Below are 22,673 nucleotides of genomic sequence, written 5' to 3'. Positions count from 1 at the left end.
CTGTGAATTCCTTCCCTGTTGATCAGAACTTTAGTAGCTTTGATCAGAATGGGGTGCAAGCATGGCTGGCTCGAAGATCAGTTTGTTAATGGTCTGGGCAAAGATGAATAGCTGTGACTCAAGAAAACCTTCCTGATTTGCGAAGGGATCCCAGCACACCAGATCTGAAGGACACTGGTGAAGTCTGTGGTATCTGCATTATTTTATTTTGGCAACACAAGCTGTCTGTAAGAGAGTTTTTTTTACTCTGCTGGCTATATGGTTGAGCACAGAGCATGGAGGCTCTGTTTGGTGAGCAGGAATTCACTCCACACTTTCAGCAAGTCTTCTGAGGACAGGAGGTTGAGGCCAGCCTCAGAACAAGCACTATGTGAAATCAGGTGTGCAATCTGATAGGGGCTGGCAGCCCAAGGGAAATGCATCAGGGTTTCCAGGGCGCTCTACCTGCCCTCACTAAGTGAGCACCAGAATTATGCAGCCTTTGAAGTAGCTATAAAACAGCTGCTGCAGCTCTCTCTTTTTGTGGCTGCACAGGAACCACTTCTAGCCTCCTCTCAAGAGAATGTTTCCTCCCCAAAATGTTGAATAATGAGAAACCCTATGGCTCATAGCAGCTTAAGGCCACTGGTTCAATGGTCATGCATAGCTGGCCTTCTCTGCAACAACTGAGGCTCCTCCAAGGCACGCAATGGAACAAACCATGTGCTTTTTACCCCTCTGCTTGCCTCTTTGTGGCTCAGAGACCAGTGTGATGAGTTATGTTAGCTGTAATTAGAAAGCCAACATGCACCCTGCTTAATGACACGATTACTCCACGCTTCCCTGAGCTGCGCAGTGACTGTACCAGTGATTGTGATTGCCAAATGCAGTCTCGTTTAACACAACAAAGTTTCCTGGGAGAATAAAGGTGGAACCTCACCTTTTTTAATAGAGCAGCGAGGCCTGAATGTTTCCATGTGCTTGTCTGAGCTTTGATACTTCACAACCAGGAAGCTGCCCGCTGTGGTCAGCTTATCACACCCGTTGATCTACAGTGGCTAAACTGGGTAAATACTAGGATTATGCTGCATAGTGGTCAGTAATTTTGTAAAGTAATACTTTGCAATTTACTTTGGGAAGTCTCTTTCCTGAGACTCCTGATGTTGTACGTGTATGTGCTGAATGCTTCTTTTCAGGTTTCATATTCAGTCTGAGGGACGTAGGAAGAAGTCTGCTCGATCTGTTTGTTGCCACCTACGGTGGGGGATGTGCCTCTTTTCAGACCCACCTGCTTGTGATAAGATCTTAGCAAGTGGTTGAGCTAAGCCATCTTCATCCCTTGTCTGACTACTTTGCTTGCATTGGGTTGCTCAAGGAGGTAACCCGGCCTATGGGGTTGCTTCTCTCTAGCCCTTGTGTTTTTTCTAGAGGAGACTCTCTGAGCAAGCACTGCCTGCCGCTTCAGACAGTGCCAAACCCCAGCCTCCTGCTCCTGTAATGGATGAGTAGGCGGTTCACCCTGCAAAACCAGCTGCCTCCTGCCCCAGTGGCAACGAGCCAGGTTGCCAGTCCCGCTTCCTTCTCCAGGCAGGGAGTGTTAGGCAGAGACAGTGAGTTCAGCCACTTGTGCTGCCCGTGGCAGGAACAGGCGGCCGTTGCCACAGAGCAGTGGGAGCACCTCTGAACGGGTCCTGCCTCAACAGGACCCTTCTTGCTGTGCTTCTCTGCCAGCTCTGTCAACATAGAAACCCATGGCACCTTCTTATGGGTGTAATTTTTTATGAAAAAAAGGTCAAACTGGCAAACATGTCCTCCTTTCCCTTGGATTTGAGCTGGAGGCTTTAAAAAGAGCATCTTTCTCCTTGCTAGCTCCTGCCAAACCTCATGCTCCTCACGCGGTTCTCGCCTGCCAGCCCTGCCGGCACCGCTGCGAGGGCTGCGCCGCCGCTGATGGGCTTTGTGCGGGGTGGGGTGGTGGGGGGGGCAGGGAAGGAAGGGGAGCCCCGGGCTGCCGAGGGCACGGCTCGCAGCTCAGACCCAGGCCTGGGGGAGGCGTAAGGCCCAGAGGGAGGTTTGGGCCGGTGCAGTTTGTCTCCCGAGGCTCAGGGCTCTGTGAGCCGCTGCGGGGCTGGAGGCGGCTGACACTGCGCCAGGCCCGGGGCCCTCCTGGCGGGTCCTGCCCGCCCCGAGCACCGGCTGCCCGGGAGCTGCCGGCAGCGCAGAGGCGGCCCCGGCGGCCGAACTACGGCTCCCGGCGGCCCGCGCGGCCGCGCCGCTCCCGCCCTGCCCCGCGCGCCCAACCGCCGCCGTTTGAACGCAGCCATGGCGCCCGGCGTAGGAGCGGCAGCGGCGCTACCCGAGGAATGGCGGATTTACTTTGCTCCCGCCCGCGCCGCTACCTTCCGCAACTGGCCCTTCACCGAGGGCTGCGCCTGCACGCCCGAGCGGGTGAGTCTGGCGAGGGAGCGGGGCCGGGCGGGGGCGGCCGGTGCTAACGGGCCCTCCCGTTCTTCCTGTGGCCGCAGATGGCGGCGGCGGGTTTCGTGCACCGCCCCAGCGAGAACGGCCCCGATGTGGCGCAGTGCTTCTTCTGCTTCAAGGAGCTGGAGGGCTGGGAGCCCGACGACGACCCGCTGTGAGTAGTGGGTGTCTCCTCCCGGCCCCTTCCCAAGGCCGCTCCCGGCCGCTGGCAGCTCTGCCGCAGCGCAGGGGGATGGCGGCAGAGGCGAAACCGCTGCTGGCGACCGAGGTGCTTGGCAGGAGAGAATGGCAGTGTGTGCCGTCTCGTGAATTGGTTTGGTGGTTTTTGTTTGTTTGTTTGTTTGTTTTTCCTCTTTCAGGGAGGAACACAAAAAGCACTCTGCAGGTTGTGCTTTTCTCTCCCTTCGGAAAGAACCTACTGACCTGACACTGCGGGAGTTCCTGAAGCTGGACAGAGAACGAATGAGAAATGCAGTGGTACGTACACATTGGCACCGCAGTATTCTTCTACAGCCCTGAGATTCTGGAAGAGTTATTTAGTTTCTAGTCTTGAGATTGTTTAGCTGGCCTCTTGGTTTCTTACCACGGTGTTGCCAAAGTGGTTTGTTGCTTCTTCATTCCTGGTTCTCTGTCTTATGGGAGAGGTAACCCACTTTCCCCTTGAAGATGAATGATGCTCAGTTCATTAGTGGACAGTAACATACTAATTTTATTCTTTGCAGAAAAAGAACATTTCTCAGAAGGCAACAGAGGTTGAAGATGAAGCCAAGGCTGCGCGTCGTTACATAGAGAATGCGGGCTCCTAGGCTACTGTAGCTTCTCGCTTGCTGATGACATCTGTCTTGTGTCCATGCTCTGGCACTGCCACTTTGACTGAATGACTGTTTCCTGAGACTGCTTTCAGAATGTCTGTCTCTGTGAGAAGCTGGCTGAATTCTCCTTCACTCACCTGAGTGTATTTGGGAAGTACCTGGGGTCTGATGCACTGCATACATAATCTTTTTCTGCAGGGGTTCTCCTGTTCTTCCTGTTGGTTTAATTAAGAATTACTGCTTGTGGTTGTATTTTTTTTTTAAACACAGCTGTTTCCAATTTGAAGATGCTGGTAGCTCTGGTGCAAAAACTTGTGTTTCTTGCAAGAGCTGGCAGGCACTTCCATTTTTACACTGCATATACTAATGCTTTTGGATACTTTTGGAAATAAAAAGGGGAAGAAGTTTTACAATTCCTTCAGGGACTTAGGATTCTGGCTAATAATGTCTAACTATACCAGGTCTTAGTGTGCCTGGTATCCTTGTAAATTTCTGTTAGTAGTTGGTGGCTGCCTCATGTTGATGCATTTATAAATAAAAGTCGAAGGCAAAACAGCAAAGTAATTTTATTCAGTTTCCTGGAGGAAAATCATCTGACCTTTAATGCAGTGAGCTGCACTGAATGCAGTTTTAACTTCCAAAATGGAAAATAAGCTAATCAAAGTACAGCTTATTGCTCAAGTGTCAAACCATCTTAAGCAGTGTTTATCAGGTCTCCTTAAAATGTCCTTGTGCTTTGGAAGGTTTTGTTGGTCCCTTTCCTTGCACAGGTTCGAAAAGGAAAATAAATCTTGCAGAACTGAGCACAGACAGTGAAGAATTGTGCTCTGAACTTCTAGGAAGGAATGGGGGAGTCTTGTGCAGAATAGCTGGGTGTTACAAGGCCTGAGTTGGTTGTACAGGGTTGTGAAGTGTGCAGACAGAACTGGCAGTGTGCACTTAGGTGCTTACAAGCTCAAACTCCAGCTCCATTTTGGGAAAAGGTAGTTGCAATCACACACTATTGAGACTACTATTCCTGGGTTTCTTAGTTTGTACAATGTTCCTTATCCAAGCTGACTTGTGAACAATGAAATAATTTCATTATTTCCAACAGCCAAATCATATGCTGATTGTCCTCTTGCATTCTATTTATGCTTGCACTGTAGCTGTAAATAAAGAACAGATTGTTTTTTCTACTTACATTCATTCCAAGTTATTGGAATTAGTGAAGTGGCTTGCAGGTAAATGTCAATGCAGAGTGACTTAAGAATTTCTGGATGCTGCTTCCTGCTGGGACATTGCTGTGAAATAAGAGTACTGAGCCTCAGGCAGGCTCAGGCCATTCAGTATTGCCAGCTACATCTGTGCAAGCAGACTGTGTGCAGCCTGTAGCTGAGCTAGAGGCCCAGCTGCAGTACTTACACTAACAGGACTTGGATACATTCCTCTCCCTCCAGTCCAAGCAGCACTGCCTCGAGAGCAGCGTTGTGCCTGAAAAAGAGGAATAAGCAATATGCTTATTACCTAAGAAAGTAATACGTAAGGAGAAGTAAGGAGGGTGGTCAGCAGTACTGCTACCTTCAACTTCCAAAAGGCAGACTTTAATCTGTTTAGGAGGCCAGTTGGCAAAGTCCTTTGAGAGACAGTCCTGAAGGGCAAAGGAGCTCAGGAAGGCTGGTCACTATTCAAAAAGGTAATCTTACAGGTGCAGGAGCAGGCTGTCCCCATGTGCTGAAAGGTGAGCTGGCAGGGAAAGAAGACTGGCCAGGCTACTCAAGAGGACTACAAGGATGCTGTGAGATTTTGCAGGGAGAAAATAAGGTCCAAAGCTCAAATAGAGCTGAGCCTGGCTACTGCTGTAAAAGGGAACAAAAAAAAATGCTTCTATAAATACATCAGCAACAAAAGGGGGGCTAAAGAGAATCTCTACCCTCTGGTGGATGTGGAGCGGGAAACATAGTGACAGAGGATGAGGGAAAGGCTGAAGTACTAAATGCCTTCTTTGCTTCAGTCTTTCATACTAAGACAAATTGTGCTCCAGGTACCCGGCCCTCTGAGCCAGAAGACAGGGACTGGGAGCAAAATGAAGACCCAATAATCCAAGGGGAAATGGTTAGCGACCTGCTACACCACTTGGACACCCATAAGTCTATGGGGCCAGATGGGGTCCATTCAAGGGTGCTGATGGAGCTGGCAGTGGTGATCACTTAGCCACCTTCCATTATCTGTCAGCAATCTTGGCTAACTGGGGAGGTCTCAGTTGACTGGAAATTGACAAATGTGATGCCCATCTACAAGAAGGGCTAGAAGGAGGATCTGGGGAACTACAGGCCAGTCGAACATTGGTGCCAGGGAAGGTCATGGAACAGATCATCTTGAGTGTCATCATGTGGCACATAGAAGACAACCAAGAGATCAGGCCCAGTCAGCATGGATTTATGAACGGCAGGTCCTGCTTGACCAACCTGATCTCCTTCTATGCCAAGGTGACCTGCTTAGTGAATGAAGGAAAGGCTGTGGATGTTGTGTACTTAAACTTCAGTAAAGTCTTTGACACCATATCCCACAGCATTTTCCTGGAGAAGCTGGCAGCTCATGGTCTGGATGTGTGTACTCTGAGATGCATAAAGAACTGGCTGGAGGGCCGGGTCCAAAGAGCTGTGGTGAATGGAGCCAAATACAGTTGGTGGCCGGTCAGGAGCGGTGTTCCTCAGGGCTCAGTAGTGGGGCCAGTTCTGTTTAATCTCTTTATCAATGATCTGGATGAGGGGCTTGAGTGCACCCTTAGTAAATTTGCAGATGACACCAAGTTGGGTGGCAGTATTGATCTGCTGGAGGGTAGGACAGCCATATAGAGGTATCTGGACCTGCTGGATCATTGGGCTGAGGACAATTGTATGAGGTTTAACAAGGCCAAGTGCCAGGTCCTGCACTTGGGTCACAACAACCCCAGGCAATGCTACAGGGTCAGAGAAGAGTGGCTGGAAAGCTGCCTGGCAGAAAAGGATCTGGGGGTGCTGATTGACAGGTGGCTGAACATGAGCCAGCAGTGTGCCCAGGTGGCCAAAAAGGCCAACAGCATCCTGGCTTGTATCAGGAATAGTGTGGCCAGCAGGACTAGAGAAATGATCGTCCCTTTCTATGCTGGTGTGGCGCAACCTTGAATGCTGTGTTCAGTTTTGGGCCCCTCATTACAGGAAAGACATTGAGGTGCTGGAGAGAGTTCAGAGGAGGGTGATGAAGCTGGTGAGGGATCTGGAGCACAAGTCTGATGAGGAGCAGCTGAGACAACTGGGGCTGTTTGGCCTGGAGAAAAGGAGGCTGAGGGGAGACCTTATTGCTGTCTACAACTACCTGAAAGGAGGTTGTAGCATGGAGGGTGTTGGTCTCTTCTCCCAAGTAGCAAGTGATAGGACAAGAGGAAATGGCCTCAAGTTGCACCAGGGGAGGTTCAGATTGAATGTTAGGAAAAAATTGTTCCTGGAAAGGGTTGTCAGGTTTTGGAACAGGCTGCCCAGGGAAGTGGTGGAGTCACCATCCCTGGAGGTGTTTAAAAGACATATAGATGAGGCTCTTAGGGACATGGTTTAGTGCTAGATTTAGGTTATGGTTGGACTTGATGATCTTGAGGGTCTCTTCCAACCAAAATGATTCTTTGTTTCTATTATTCTAAAACTGTTCTGGCACATGGAGAATTGGTCTAACAGATTAAAACTAAGGAAAATTAATAGGAGGATATAGAATACACTAGGAGTTATGTGTTGGTTTTTTGTTGTTGTTGTTTGTGTTTGTTTGTTTTTTATTTTCTGGTAGGCTTTACTGTGGTTTATCATATTAAGTGGTGGGGGAAGGAGTTGAATAGAACAGCAGCTTTCCTAACAGAAATTATGAGAAAGCTGGCAACAGAAAGGACTTCTGAATACCATTATCTTTGCTCACTTGTAGGTTGTTTTTTGAAAGGAGCTCATTGACTACAGATTTGTGGAGAAGGGGTAGGAACTTAATCCTCTCTAAAACTGGAGCACAAGTGCTTTTGTGGTAAAACTTCAGAAGTTCGGAGACAGAGAATCAGTGTTCACTTATAGTCCTGAGTGCTGGTCAATGTCAGCACCTTTCTGCACGAGCAGGGGGATTGCTTCTACGTGGTTGTTACGGACAGCAACTGTGAGAGCAGGTCATTCCTCATTGCTGATGCAGTTTAGGTCAGCTCCCTAGAATGCACAGGAGAGAAAAGGTGAGCTGTTAAAGGCCATAAAGATTCTGCAGCTTCCACCTTGCTTTAATATTATGCTAGTTTAAGTTGGCAAATGGACTTTATGCTCAAGACAGAGAACTGTTCAAACTGTGGGGTATTGTTTAATCTGAAAACATTTGTCATCTCCTAGCTCAAAGCCAGAGTAACAAGAGCAGTCAAATGTAGATCACACAGTCAGGATGCACCTTACCACACAGCAAAAAGGTAGAGATTATGCTTGCTTTTGCCATACAGAGGACTTGACCCTAGACTATAAAATTAGCATATTTTTCTTTCTGCATGGCCTTGACAAATCAAGAGGAGAATGCTTTACACACCAGCCAAACAGAAATTTGCAGAGAACATATATAAATGTAAAATAGGTTGTTTCTTCACTAAAATGCTCTTTCTATCTTAAGACAGTTACATTTTAAGGATAGTGCCTCCTAAGCATAAAGCTGAAGTCTCATACCAGGTTCATACTGATTCATGCAGTAAATCTTCAAAGAGGTGGAAAGGGAAACTTCAGCAAGCAATAGCTTATTTCACTGAGCAATTGTTCTACCAAAATGATTCTTCCTTTTCTATTTGGACCCAGTTCATCCACCGAAAATAGCCAGTAACATTCCACATAGTGAAAATACAAGTAGGTGGGCCATATTCTGCCTTTCAGTAAAGATGTAAAATGGAGACAGTGTCATGAGTGCAGTGTAGTGCCTTATTATTACTATCCACAACCCTTCTGTGGGAATGTCTTTCTGAATTTGAGCAAGTGTTGGATAACCTAGGATAACACCTCACTACTGAGGGCTTGATTCAGCAAATGTATCTGCAAATTATTAGCTTTACATCATTGCAGATCTCCAGGGCTGTACAAAGATTTGCTCACCACAGCAAAATTAAACATGGGGACAACTTCTTTGCTCTAGAATTAAATTTTGAAGCGTCCAGAACTTGTAGAAATATTTTATTTACAAAAGGAATGTTTTGCCTCACGGAAGTTATTCTACTGAATGTTAAAACAACAAAGAATCAACAAAACCTAAAACTTTTCCTTTTATTTCTTCCCAGGTTTCCACCTTCTTCGTCTTTCCTTTTGAAAGTCCAGTCACTTGACTAAGCATTTTTATCTCTGGACTCATCACAAAGCTCCATATCTTCTTCCAGCTGTTGAGTCAGCTCACTGTTCCAAGCTTAGATTAATGTATCTTTCCCTTTTGGAAATTTTTATGCCATTATTGACAATCCATTTAGTAAGAAGTGCTTCCAGGATATTTGGTCTCTAGTGGAAATAAAGTCTTGCTTCTTGCATGAAGTGAGCCCTCAGTTGTGCCAACATCTCAGCTGGATGGGAAAACTGGGTTGACTAAAAAGCTTATTGTGTACGTCATCTTCTCCTGTCTAGTTCACAGTCTGACTATGTGAACAGTGGTTCTAGCACAGCCAAGAGTATATCCTGTGGAGTCAAACCAACCACTAAGGGTCAAGGGAAGAGGATAATGCCAACATCTGATATTGCTTATGAGAAAAAAACTGTAACAAAATCCATCTGCAACAGTCTTTAGGCCTAATGCTGTGTCAGTAAAACAGAATGGGCCCAAAAATGTGAGCAACAATCTAATTAATCTTTCAGTACTGACAATGATTGGTTATTTCCAGCTCTGTAATAAATGTCAGCTTCCAATTTTCAGGTTTTATATTAAGTTGAACTTTTGTCCCCTTCCCTCCTCCCCACTCCAGTCAGTGTTAAAAGCTTTCTATTTTTACTCTTGGGTGTCCTCCTTCATGTTAGTGCTGCTCTACAAATAGTTTTTGCTTTATTGGCAGAAGATACGTACAGGGAGCTGATCTTTTTCTGTAAGTGTTCTTGACTTCGTTCTCTTTATTTTACCTCTTGAATTGAAAAGATTATGATCATCTTTGCCTACCAGAAATGAAAAAAAGTGTTAATTCAAAGCAAAGTCAGTATTATAAAAAGAACTTGGGGAAGATATCTGGAAATAATTTATCCATAAAAGTATTTTATGTTGAAATGAAAGCAGTATTTATCAATTTTCTACAAGAGAAAGTGATGAAATATTTGTTGCAGATCAGACTGGCTTTAACAAAAGGTTTACACTCAGGCAGACTTAAAAACTTGCTATTTTGAAATTAAGATTCAATGAAATGTGAACTTTGGGGGCGTTGAGTCTTTTTTTTTTTTAACTAGCTGCAGCTGTTCAACAGGCTCGACTCAGATCCATTTATTGTTTTGACCACAAACCTTACACTTTTTCAATGCTGTTTAGCCTTCAAATACTTAAGAACAAGACTGGAGGACCTTGAGTAGATACATACTTCCATTACTTTTAAGAGATATAATCTATCAATGTGCAGGAGAGTTGATAAGTAAATTACGTAGCATGTGAGGATCCTTTGACCTGGAGTGTCACATTATTGACACTCCAGAAAACCAGCTCCTAGTGCTGTGGCTGCCACTTGCCCAGTCTCAGATTAGAAGAACAAACTGGCCAGAATTTATATGTGAATTGAAGTATGTCAAATTATACTGTAGGAATTTCTGAATTCTAATGTTGACTTTACAACTAGTTGATTTAATGAAAACCTAAGTCCAATATGAGATGCGTATAATGTTGAGCTGTTACTGAGACCAATAGAAGATGCAAGTTAAGCATCTCTGAAAACCAGGTCTAGAATTTGATGTATTTCATAATTTCTTATCTTTGCCGAATGTGCTGAGGCTGAAGTCCGTGGCACAGCTCAGAAGTGGAGCTAATACTGACATTTATAGTTCGTATTGTAAAAGAATATGCAAACCATTTAAAATTTTATCCCTATAATAAAGACACTGCTAGGAGCTGCTGCTGCAGTTTACTAGCCTCTCCAGCTCTCCTCTAGGGATGAAGCACTCCCATGAGTTTTTGACAGAGTCTGTACATTGCTTAAATATCAACTCAGCCACACTTTGAGACTTAAAGAGGTGCAGGATGTACCAGTATATTCATTTGCCTGTCTTGCTGTCTAACCTTCCAAGCACTACTTTTGTATTGTTGACTACTACATTTATGGTCTATCATAAAGGCAGAGGGAAAAAAAAATCTCACCAAAACTAGTCTGACTGCCATCTTGTCCACCTCCAACCTCTGTTACAGACTTCAGGTAATGATTGCTAATCTTCATTGATCTATTAGTATGAATATCCTGTAGAATCACCAAATGCAAGCAGTAAATCAGATTATCATGTAATCCTGTTACAATCTCAATGGCAGAAACAGTGGTGAAAAAATGAAAATGTTCAGCATACAAAAAAATATATAGGCTTTTAAATATCAATCTCAAATTCACGGAAGACTAATTATTACATGTAATTGAACTCTGTTTTGAGATAAAATAATGTAATTTTTTTTTTTTCCTAAACCTTGTGTTAGGTATTTGTTTTTATTAAAAAAAAAAAGAAAAAAGCGACACAACCTCACTCAACAAAATGAAGATTCCCATCCAAATGAAAGTGGTTTTGCCACTTGAGAGATCTGGTTAACTCCTCACTTGTGAAATGACGTGATACACCTTTTGAGGCACCACTTGGCAAGGTAAGCTTTTAAAGATTCTACACAAGAGATACAGTCTGAATTTTGGATCTTAGAAATGGTACGTTTTCATATTTGAAAAGCTGGAAGTGAATATGTAGGTGTTTTTTGGAACATGGTAATTCTGGAGGTAGAGATTTTGAGTGTTTGAATACAGTTAACAGAAGCTCTGGTAAACATTACCTCCAATCTACTGAAAATTATTACTAAGCTTGTTTCTTAAGAGCACAGTATGCATACTGAAGGAGGCTCTAAGATCAAGAACTAAGGGGTGTTAGAATGATCAAACAGCAACAGCTGAAAGAATTAATAATTAATAGCAAACTAATGAAATGCAAGATGTTAACAACATAACCATGAAGTCTGGCTTAATCAGATAAAGATACCTGTTCAGCCAGCTCCAATACAAAAAGAGATTCCTTTCTCTGAAGTGATGCGTTAACACCCTCTGAACAAAACTATCTCTTGTTTAGACCTGAATTTAAAATACATCAGCATTACACTGACTGCTCAGCTTTAGACCAGCTGCCTAACAACAGGCCTTATCCCCCAAACTGACCTTATTGGTAGCAAGAGCGTAATTCAGTATAATAGTGACTTCATAATCACCCTCATGGATGGTAGCAGAATTAATCTAAAGGGAAAGAGCAACCATTAGTATTTCTTACAAAAAGTACACAGAAATAGTTTTAGGAATAAGTATTGCTGATGATGGAGCCACACAACAAAATCACACGTGGCCTTTGCCTACTTGTGATATTGTACACCTCCCATCTAACTCAGCAAGGGGCAGGTGGTATTTTGAGTAACTGGAAATATCAGAATTACTCAAATGCCAAATGAATCCAAAAGATGTAATAATGCTATGTTTCATGAAAGTCCAGTCATTCTCCACCCAGATTTTGCAGCTGCATAGAAGGCTGTGCTGTCCTTAGGACTTTCTACTCCAGGATAACTGGTTTCTGCTTGAGTTGTACCAGTCTGCAGGAGCACAACCTGTAGTAAAATGTGGGCAACTTTCTATATCAATTCATTGAGACAGTAGTATTGGCAAGAAGGCTATTGAAATTATACATAAATAAGTGCACAGGGGTTTACAAAGAAGTGGAATGAAGCTGACAAGATCATATTGCAGCAGGCCGAGAAATTTAAGATAAGATTAATTATATTTCTAATCTACAGGAAAACTGAGAAAGCAGCATTAAACTCAGTTGGCATCTACTTTGAATCACGTCTGTTACTTCTGCGGGCAGTGGTTTCAAGACAATGGAATTAAAAAAGGTTGAGAGCCAGCAGGAATAGCCTTCTCTAGGCAATCTAATACTTTTTAGGCATATCTTTTTTAATCCTCCAGCAAAGGAAACAAGTTGCACTGGACCTATACTTCATTTCCAGCAAGCAGATATTTTTCATATTTATACTTGTACTACAGCTTCTGAACACATTGAATTGTAGAATCATTTTGATTGGAAGAGACCCTCAGGATCATCAAGTCTAACGGTAACCTAAATCTAGCACTAAACCATGTCCCTTAGAACCTCATCTAAATGCCTTTTAAACACCTCCAGGGATGGTGAATCAACCACTTCCCTGGGCAGCTTGTTCAGATCAGGTGGGTCAGCCTTTCATAAATCCATGCTGACTGGGCCTGATCGCTTGTTTGTCTTGTATGTGCCACATGATGACACTCAAGATGATCTGCTCCATGACCTTCTCCAGCTCTGAGGTCAAACTGACAGGCCTGTAATTCCCTGGATCCTCCTTCCAGTCCTTCTTGTAGATGGGTATCACATTTGCGAATTTCCAGTCAACTGGGACCTCCTTGGTTAGCCAGGTTTGTTGATAGATAATGGAAAGTGGCTTAGTGATCACCTCTGCCAGCTCCCTCAGCACCCTTGGGTGTATCCCATCTGGCCCCATAGACTTATGGGTGTCCAAGTGGCGTAGCAGGTCGCTAACCATTTCCCCTTGGATTATTGGGGTTTCATTCTGCTCCCAATCCCTGTCTTCTGGCTCAGAGGGCTGGGTACCTGGAGCACAACTGGTCTTGGACTCAATAGGTCTCAGTCGGTATAGAATTCAGATGCAAAGTATCTGATGGTATTTCATATCTCCTAAATGTGTAATCTGCCAAATGAGAACTAGATTTCTGATCCCCAATATTGATGTAGTTGTTTCTGTGTGCTAGAACTGTTTTGAGCTTTTTTTGACTGGTGTGCCACATCAGTCAGGACAGGCTAAGTAGTGAGCTTGAACCGTAACAATGGAGACTTAGGTCAAACACTGGGAAAAAGCTTCCCAGTAGCTATGCCACTTCAAAGAGTTCCCAACCCTACTTCTGCCTGCACCCCACTTTGAGATGCTCACTGCCAACCTACAAAAGTGATGCCTGATGCCCTTTTTTTTACCTCTAGAACCATTTTTAGCCTGCGTCATTGATCCAGTCCACAGGACATTGCCACAAGCAGTTGTGCTGACAGCACACGGGAAGGAGTGTGAAGGGATGAAACTCCTTAACTCAGCAGGGCTGCCAAAGAAAGCAATGCAGAACTGCAACTGAACAGCAAGGATAATTGAGTGCAGAAGTGGACTCCCTGGGGCAACTGTGAAATCTCCATTGTTGGTGAGACTGAAAAGCTTCAAGGCTTCTGTCAGGAACAGTTTAGGCAGAGTTGATCCCCCACTCAGGACAGAGACAAAATGATCTCTCTGTCATACCAGCCCTATCTTCTAAGACCCTTTTGGAAGAATCTCCAGTTTCTACCTTCTTGCTATCATCCCTTTAACCATTTTAATGCAGTTTGGTGACAACCTGAAGACAACATCTCCAGAAAAAAAAAGCAATACCCTCTTCCTATGATATTGGCATAATTTACACTAGAAGCAGATCATATAACCAAAGAGAATTGCTGCTCTCTGCTGGTATAATACAACCTGGAGCAGAAGCAAGCACATCATTACATCCCATTTTTAGCCGGGCTTATTTAACTGACCAACTACACAGATGTCAGTGATCCTTCTTTTTCTTGATTGCCTGCTGTGAGATACTGTAAAAGCAGCTGAGCAAGGGTTTTCTGGCTTCTATCACTTCTGTTCTAGCTGTGAGGTGAAAGAAGAATAGAAACTGCCATAGGAAAGAAAGCAGAAAAAAAAAAATCTTCAGTAAAAGACTAAACAAAAAATGGAACAACAACAAAAAAAAATTACACACAAACAGGTCAAGATCTAAAAAGGGAGACATTTATTTTTGCAGTTTCTGCCTAGCAGCCACAATATTTTCATGATGCTCCATAAGAAGATATTACTTACAAACTCGTTCCTACCTTTCCCATTCGAGGTTCCCCAATCAGTGCCCTGAATTCAAGGTTGTTCTGTGCATAGCTTCTCAGGTGAGTGCAGACATGATCCAGCTGTTTTCTCCAGTAACCTGATTGGAGAGAGTTAAGCAGGAGAAAAATCCATGAAATTCTCATGGATTTCATCTTCTCATGTGATGGATGATTTAAAAGATAGCATATTTTCACTGAGACAAAGAAAAAATTAACTTTTCTTTAGAAAATTAATCTGATCAAGAAAATGAGAAGCCAGTTATACTGTCTTACCCATAGATTATATTTCATTCTTAGGCCACCTCTATTCACAACAAGACTGTGTCTTGAAATTGTCCTTTATAATCAAAACTGGCCCTGTGTGAAGGAGTATCTCACACTATTTTAGATAATTTTTTAAAAAGTACAATATTACAACTAAGCACTTGTTCATGATAGAACAGATTTTTAGTTGATTTCAGATCACTCACAGGTAACAATAAGCCAAATCTGAGAACTGCAGACATAATAACTCAAGCTATACAGCATTCTTGTCTGTATAAATTATTCTCTAAATAAATTCCTTTCAGTTATATATGGGACAGCATTTTAAGAGCTTAAGCATTCAGGGCATGAAACATGAGGGGGTGAATGCACCTGGATTAAAACTCATCTTAAGCCATTTAGAGTTCTTGCAGCTCCTGTCCAAGTATTTCTGAAGCAACATTATGTTTTCATCAGAGAAAGAAAAAAAAAAGAAGACTTGTTCTCATTCTTAAGTAATTGGTATCTGGATCTGGGTAATTTGATTTTTGAGCATATTTATGAGTACAGAGCATGATTTATTTTGTTGTAAATAAATTGTGTAGGCTTGGTAACCTCACTTAAATAATGAAGTTGATCTGACCTTATCTTTCTCTTCAGGTTAGGTGAAGCTCAAAAACAGCCAAAAGAAGCCAAGTCAGAAGAAAAGTGCTGCTCTCTGACTTTTACAAAAGAATACAAGTGTACAAGGATTTGTGTTTGGAGGAATCTTCCAAGATCAAACTGGTAGAAACTATGATAAACTAAAACAGCAAATCTTATTTGTTAGGCAGTTTTAAAAGAATAAAAATGAAGGATCCACAGCACAACAGAAATTGTTCCCTGCCATGGTCTCAGATGCAAAAATTAATGGAAGTTGAAAACAGTAATTAAAAAAAATCTAAGCTAGACTGCTACTTGGTGAGTGATCCCTCCAGAGAAGTCAGTGCTTTTTTTGCAATAAACTAGCTTATAACTAGATCCCCAGATTTTATTTCAAAAAATCCAGATGGTCAGGAACATATTGCATGTTTGGGGTTTTAATACATGTGAAAGGATTTTTGGCAGCACTGATGGAATATTTGAATTCATGCTGATGACTCTGATTTGCTGTTGTTACAGTTGAAAAGGAGAGGCTTCTTTTTAAAGTTTACCTGGTAGATGACTTGGCTCCTGTTCAAAACAGACTGAAAATACAGCAAAAAAAAAAAAAAAAAGAGAAATACAGTACAAATCAAACCATTAGTGTCTTGGTACTGCTGTTGTTTCCTCCTGTCCCAACTTTTTTTTTTTTTTTTTTTTTTTAATTGTCACAAAGAAAATAAGGTTAGTGAATGGCCAGTATGGTCACAAATTAATAATTTTTAAATAACTGATTTAATCACTTGTATTTAAAAACTTTAATATCAAATGTCTAATACTCTTTGACTTAAAGAAATAATGGAGGTATTCAGCATATATAAACAAGATTTTCCTGGGTGATAGTGTATGGTCTTGTTGACACACGTAGTTTCAAGACATATATACAGCTCAGCATCAAGAAAAGGGAACAGCATGAAAAACTTGATTCTAACAGACATTTACTGATTTATAGAATGAAATATGTTCTTCAGTCCTTGGCAGGGTCTAAAGAAGAATACATTACACCATACAACTTAAATGTTACCTCTGCTAACTGGATAAAATTAACATAGTTTAAAGCAGTTCAGAATTTCTTCCCAACCTTTTCCAGTGAACGGAATTCTCACTCACAAGTCAAGAGCTGTACTTCTGATAGAGATATATAGCTGTTCAGTGCTACCTTTTTTTTTCCTCAGCACTATTATGGCCCAATCCTTTATTATCTCTGACTAAATTAAGCTCCCTGACATGTTGAGTCAAGTGTTGCATTGTGTGATGTATAAGAGAACACAGCATGTTTCAGAGTACGGGAACAAGAAAACAGATTTCCTTAGTGATAATTTTTAAAATAAGAGTGCCTTCTCTGGATATTTATATACAGACTCAAAACAGGAATTTCTAACATTCTTTAGTAACTTTTTCTACCCAACAAATAATTCTTATGATGGCCTGTGGGGCTGACCCTCTGATTGTAGAGAAGATCTAGCAATGGCAAAGGCGATCAAAAAAAGTAACTGCTCCTCCAAACCATGGTTTGATGCTGTACTAATATAAATTAACTTATTCTCTGGACTGTACAGCTGGACTGCCCTGGAAGATTAAAGACAATTTTCCAAATTGGACTATTTAATAGGCGCTTAATAATACTGATGGACTTTCTTCAAGGGTTTGGGATCCTGAAAGCTAATGTTTTTCCAGGTGAGTAAAACTGAAATCTCTAAAAATTGCAAACTTTTAAATGGCAACAAACAGTTCAGCGCTTTCACAAAGAACTAACTGACCAAACCAGGGACTGAAACAAAGTTATCTGCAGTACTGATACAGGAGTCTGTGTGTGGATGGTCTCTGCAATGAGCCATGTAGACACACAGATACCTTTGGGGAGCTGGAAGATGGGTCCTACAAGAGCTCTCAAGATTTCTAGCAATCCTAGTTTTTGTAATCCTATTAATAATCCCTTTCTCTAGTTTCCTTTGCTTCTGAAACATCTATCATTTATTCCACAACAGCACTTCAAACAAGCTCTTCACATAGACAAGCCCCGTCATATTTTTCAAGAGCTATGATCTCCTGTGTCTCAGAGTTCTGTTGAACAATACAAGCAGGTGGTATCGCAGTTCTAACTGAACATCATGTTGCGAGGGGTGGGGAGGGCGCTGGGAGGTGGGCTGGCTGTTCAGTGGTTTGCAATTCAAATATAGAACATCTGTCCTGATCTTGTAGGATCTCAGGAAATCAAACTACTAGCAAATTAGTAAGGCTGCACAGGGGTCAGTAACCATAATTTTGATATTGCTATTAGGCTTTTTTTTTTAGCTACTGATGGACATTAGTGATAGCAAAGGTTTCAACTGGATATTAGGAAAAATTTCTTCATGGGAAGGGTTGTCAAGGCATTGGAACAGTCTGCCCACGGAAGTGGTTGTTTCACCATTCTGGAGGTGTTTAAAAGGTTCTTAGGGACATGGTTTAGTGCCAGTATTAGGTTAATGGTTAGACTCAATGTTCTTGAAGGTCTCTTCCAACCAGAATGATTCTATGGTTCTGTGAATTCTAAGGCACTACATTTACAAGTGACTGGTGAGAAGACAGACTTGTAATGATGTAAATCCGTGTCCTACTGATGGCACATTCCAGAAACTATAATCTTTTTTTGAGAAAAAGCAAGGTCATACATTGCAGCTTTGTTTAGAAAACATAAAATCAAAACTCCTGACCTTTTCCAGGACTAATGGCTGTCAGGAGAGGGTTATGGTCACTCATCTTTTCCAGTTTTTTTTGGTGTGAAATCAGCTCAAGTTCCTTCTTTTCCAACAGTTTGCTAGATGGGTAAAAAAGTCCAATGGTTTGGGTTCCTTTATCTTCTCTTTCTTTCAGTTCTGCCCCTGATTTGGGCAAGGAGACAGGAAGAGGCTGCCAGGCAACTTGAGTTTGAAATCGTTTAGCCTGTTGGGGTAGAGGTGAAGGAAAAGTGAAACTAATATAAATAGACAGAATTAAATGCCTTACAGGCAGAAAACTTGAACAGTACAAAAAATCATAAAGGAAGGAATAAGCTAGCAGGAAGAATCATTAACAATTCTTTATTTTAATTACCAGCCTGTAACAATGATGCAACTTATCACAATTATTCAAGGAAAAGCAAAACTCTTCATGATGGCCAGTAGAATGACAGGTATGCTTTTGCAGGACAAAAGCTGGCCTTGCTAAGTATTACAGTCTTTCTTAAAACACAGTTTTAAAAACACTGTTATATATGCATGAAATAATACCTTGTATCAGCAGGACACAAATAACTAACAAGTAGTAAGATAAAAGTACTTAAAGAGCTAGGACTTCTGAAAAGCTGATTGTTTCTCACTTGGCTATTTAGAATAAAGCAGGATTAAGGCCTTTGGCTAAGGCTACTTTTTGGCAGAAAGCAGTTCTCAGAATAAATACATCCTGGGTTTTGCTGTCAGCATGCTCACAGGCCACATCATTGTCTCAAAGAGGAAATTAATGGAGTTGTGTGAATCTACACCCACAGTGGATGAGCCTTTTAGCTGTGTTCAAACCTGGTTTTGTAATACTGTGTGTCTTACCTCAGAAAACCCCAGTGAGTCCCCAGCATCTACGAGACTGCTGTTCTGAGAACCCATCCTTGACGGAGGCTCTATGTAAACACCACAGGACCCACAGAAGCGAGCATATGGATGGTTGCTTGTGCCACACTTGAAACAAGTAAAGTAGGATGGAGGAGGTCCAGGCTGGAAAATTCAATTAAACACTTGTTACTACAGAAACATATGATGCATCATTTAGGAATTATAAAAGCGTTGGCATGAATAAAAAAGGAAGTAGCACTACCCAAAGCTGTTAAGATTAGAAATATTAACCAGGCTATCAGACTGTTAACACATTGGCAGATGCAAGACAGTAAATCTTCAGATATCTCAACACTATGCTACAGAGGCAAACATTTTTTCCGGATAACTCTAGCATTATGGTATTTTTTTTAACACATACTTTCAAAAATAATTATTTTCTTTGGCAAAGCCCTGTAGTTACCAGCCTGGTGCTCTGAGACTGAATATTGATGGCAGTTATTTACAGTTCAGTACTACCACCCCCAGTCCTCCCATCCCTGAGTCCCCTAGTACAGTACAGGACCAGTGGTTACGTATGCATATAGGGGAATGTTTCAAATTTTATGTAGACTCAGCTCACAGAAAACAAAAATATTCTCCTTGAGAGTGATTTTAGATTGAAAACTGTACCTATAAAAATATATGCTAGGGGAAATTGTTTACATTGATTGTACCATGCAAAGCTCTACTGAACAGCCTTTTATGAGAATGTAACAAGGTGGATGGATGATGGCAGAGCTGTGGATGTGGTCTACCTTGACTTCAGTAAAGCCTTTGACACAGTCTCCCACAGCATCCTGGTTGCTAAGTTGAGGAGGTGTGGTCTAGACAATAGAGTAGTGAGGTGGGTTACAAACTGGCTTAAGGAGAGAAGCCAGAGAGTGGTAGTCAATGGTGCGGAGTCTAGTTGGAGGCCAGTATCTAGTGGAGTGCCTCAGGGGTCAGTACTGGGGCCAATATTATTCAATATATTCATTAACGATTTGGACGAGGGAATAGAGTGTACTATCAGCAAGTTTGCTGATGACACTAAGCTGGGAGGACTGGCTGACACGCCAGAAGGCTGTGCTGCCATCCAGCGAGACCTGGACAGGCTGGAGAGTTGGGCGAGGAATAACCTAATGAAATTTAACAAGGAAAAGTGTAGAGTCCTGCATCTGGGCAGGAACAACCCCAGGTTCCAGTATAGGTTGGGAAATTACATATTAGAGAGCAGTGTAGGGGAAAGGGACCTGGGGGTCCTGGTGGACAACAGGATGACCATGAGCCAGCACTGTGCCCTTGTGGCCAGGAAGGCCAATGGCATCCTGGGGTGTATTAGAAGGGGGGTGGTTAGTAGATCAAGAGAGGTCCTCCTTCCCCTCTACTCTGCTCTGGTGAGACCACATCTGGAATATTGTGTCCAGTTCTGGGCCCCTCAGTTCAAGAAGGACAGGGAACTGCTGGAGAGGGTCCAGCGTAGGGCAACAGATGATTAAGGGAGTGGAGCATCTCCCTTATGAGGAAAGGCTGAGGGAGCTGGGTCTCTTTAGTTTGGAGAAGAGGAGGCTGAGGGGTGACCTTATTAATGTTTATAAATATATAAAGGGTGAGTGCCATGAGGATGGAGCCAGGCTCTTCTCGTTGGCAAACAATGATAGGACAAGGGGTAATGGGATCAAGCTGGAACACAAGAGGTTCCACTTAAATTTGAGAAAAAACTTCTTCTCAGTAAGGGTGACAGAGCACTGGAACAGGCTGCCCAGGGAGGTTGTGGAGTCTCCTTCTCTGGAGACATTCAAGACCCACCTGGACATGTTCCTGTGCCACCTCACCTAGGCGTTCCTGCTCCAGCAGGGGGATTGGACTAGATGATCTTTTGAGGTCGCTTCCAATCCCAAACATACTGTGATACTGTGAACAGCAGTTAAGTACTTGTCTTTACTGAAGCTAGTAAAGGCTTCAGCCAAAAAAAATTGCATGCATAATCTCATCTCTGCTAATTGCCTCGATAGGTGACCATAGCCCAGTGTAGAAATGGAGAAATTTGCATTAGGTTAGCCTGTACTTTAACCTTTGATGGATAAGTAACTTTGCAAACTACCCAGCTGTTGCATCTCAACTGATGCAATGAGCTGATGCTCATTGACTCATGGTAATTTGTATGCATCTCTAAACCCTTAAGTCACTGACTTCTGAGGGGTGAGGGTGCCATCTAAGCCTTTCATTTTTCTTTACATAATCCTGTGTGCTCTAAGCAAGTATTTTGATACTAATGAGCTGTGTACTAACTGATGGGAGATTTGCAAAGAGAATATTGAAATTGCTTTAGGTCACAGATGAGTAAAAACAGATTTGTCAACACAAACACTGAGAGCACATGCCTTGGCTCCACACCAGTCACAGAAACGGGCATCACATTGGTTGACACGATTGCATTTTGAGCACAAAACTGTCTTCCTTTGCTGGCTGTAGTGGGGTGAGGGAGTGTCTCCTCCAAACATGGGCTAATAAAACAAAACAAGGATTAGTGAGAAAATGCTTATTTTGAAGAAAAGCTCACAAGCCAAATAAGGGAAAAGAGGAAAGTTACTTTGATAACATAAAGTACTATTTAGCCTAAAAGAATTATTTCAACCTAGAATAAGCAATAAACTGACTTGGATTGGAGCTATATTGTTTTTTCATTACAAAACCACAGTAAAATGTGGCATTATTTTTTAAATATTTGTAGCAGAACTGAGTGAAAAAAACCCACCAAAATTCCTTATCAATTATGTCCTTTTACATGGAGTATTTATTAATATGGCCCACGTACAAGTACACTTGAAGTTGAGAGGGAGGTTTCTTTGCTGATAAACTTATATTTTCAAATCCAAACCACATGAGCTATTTTCCCTTCGTACCTTTCCTTGTAGCAGTACAGCAGAGTGTGTTCAGACCATGAGTTTTCTCTCAGTTTGGTATTTGCTACTTTTATTTTTTTTTGCGTTCTTTAACCATATACAAGTTATATACTACCTAGCTTTCCTACTACAATTAACTTACATGGATATTCAAAATAAAATGTAATATTCAGCTGAAACTTCTACAGGTTGGGTATAGATCCTAGTTAGGACAAGTAAGTCTTAAAATGTTTTGCTAGGTTTTGCCTCAGGGCTTACGCAGTTTATTTTCTCTGCAAGTCAGGAATATAGATAAGGAACAGAACCCGAGGAAAATTATTTTGATTGCATACACCACAACAAGAAGTAAGGAAACATGAAATAGCCCCACTTTCCTCTGTGGCCAGCATTGCAATTTGAATGATGTAATTTGGGGGTTCATTTGGAAGATAAAATTTACAAGAGCATGAGTCTAAATAGGTTCTAAATCTAAATTATTTAATAACTATTAATAGTAATACCATAATTATTAATTATTCAGGAATTACTATTGGTTATCACTAATTAATCACTATTATTAGTAAAAATTCTGATTCCTATTAATAATTGTTAGTAAGCATTTAGCTTTCTCTCTTAGCTACTACAGATCTCACCATTCAAGTCATATGCAGCTATGTAGTAATATCTACACCCAGTGAAGCACCTAAACATATGTTTATCTTAGATCCCTACTGAAATTCACTTTGAAATGACACCTCAGTGGCTATACAAGAGATCTTTACCTCTAGGTACTGACAGTTTTAGAACTCAGGAGGTTTCCAATATAATCAGAAGATTTAAACTCACAAATCATTATTCTTCTCTCATTTCTGT

The 22,673-nt window shown here is 42.1% G+C and overlaps 2 protein-coding genes across 2 annotated transcripts in view; one reads left to right on the top strand and one right to left on the bottom strand.

Moving 5' to 3' along the window:
* Positions 1-2,301: 2,301 nt before the first annotated feature.
* BIRC5 (baculoviral IAP repeat containing 5) lies at positions 2,302-3,705 on the top strand (the record flags this gene model as incomplete). Its single annotated transcript, XM_080340907.1, has 4 exons — positions 2,302-2,427; positions 2,505-2,614; positions 2,820-2,937; positions 3,183-3,705. The coding sequence occupies 4 exons, from the start codon at positions 2,302-2,304 to the stop codon at positions 3,264-3,266; spliced, it is 438 nt and encodes a 145-aa protein (XP_080197033.1). The 3' UTR covers positions 3,267-3,705.
* A 967-nt stretch (positions 3,706-4,672) lies between these two features.
* Positions 4,673-22,673, bottom strand: part of DZANK1 (double zinc ribbon and ankyrin repeat domains 1) — a gene marked incomplete at both ends in the record, with an annotated part of 28,809 nt that continues 10,808 nt past the window's right edge. Inside the window, 12 exon segments of the mRNA XM_080341471.1 lie at positions 4,673-4,745; positions 7,334-7,335; positions 7,337-7,429; positions 7,433-7,465; positions 8,033-8,119; positions 9,327-9,412; positions 10,593-10,689; positions 11,635-11,709; positions 14,399-14,502; positions 18,025-18,253; positions 18,892-19,056; positions 21,300-21,422. Of these exon segments, the coding sequence (XP_080197597.1) occupies positions 4,673-4,745; positions 7,334-7,335; positions 7,337-7,429; positions 7,433-7,465; positions 8,033-8,119; positions 9,327-9,412; positions 10,593-10,689; positions 11,635-11,709; positions 14,399-14,502; positions 18,025-18,253; positions 18,892-19,056; positions 21,300-21,422 (1,167 nt within the window).

Source organism: Nesoenas mayeri, assembly GCF_963082525.1.
Source record: "Nesoenas mayeri genome assembly, chromosome: 3".
Lineage (NCBI taxonomy): Eukaryota > Metazoa > Chordata > Aves > Columbiformes > Columbidae > Nesoenas > Nesoenas mayeri.
Note: the sequence above shows the minus strand (reverse complement) of the source record. Positions and strands in the feature narration are given on the sequence as shown.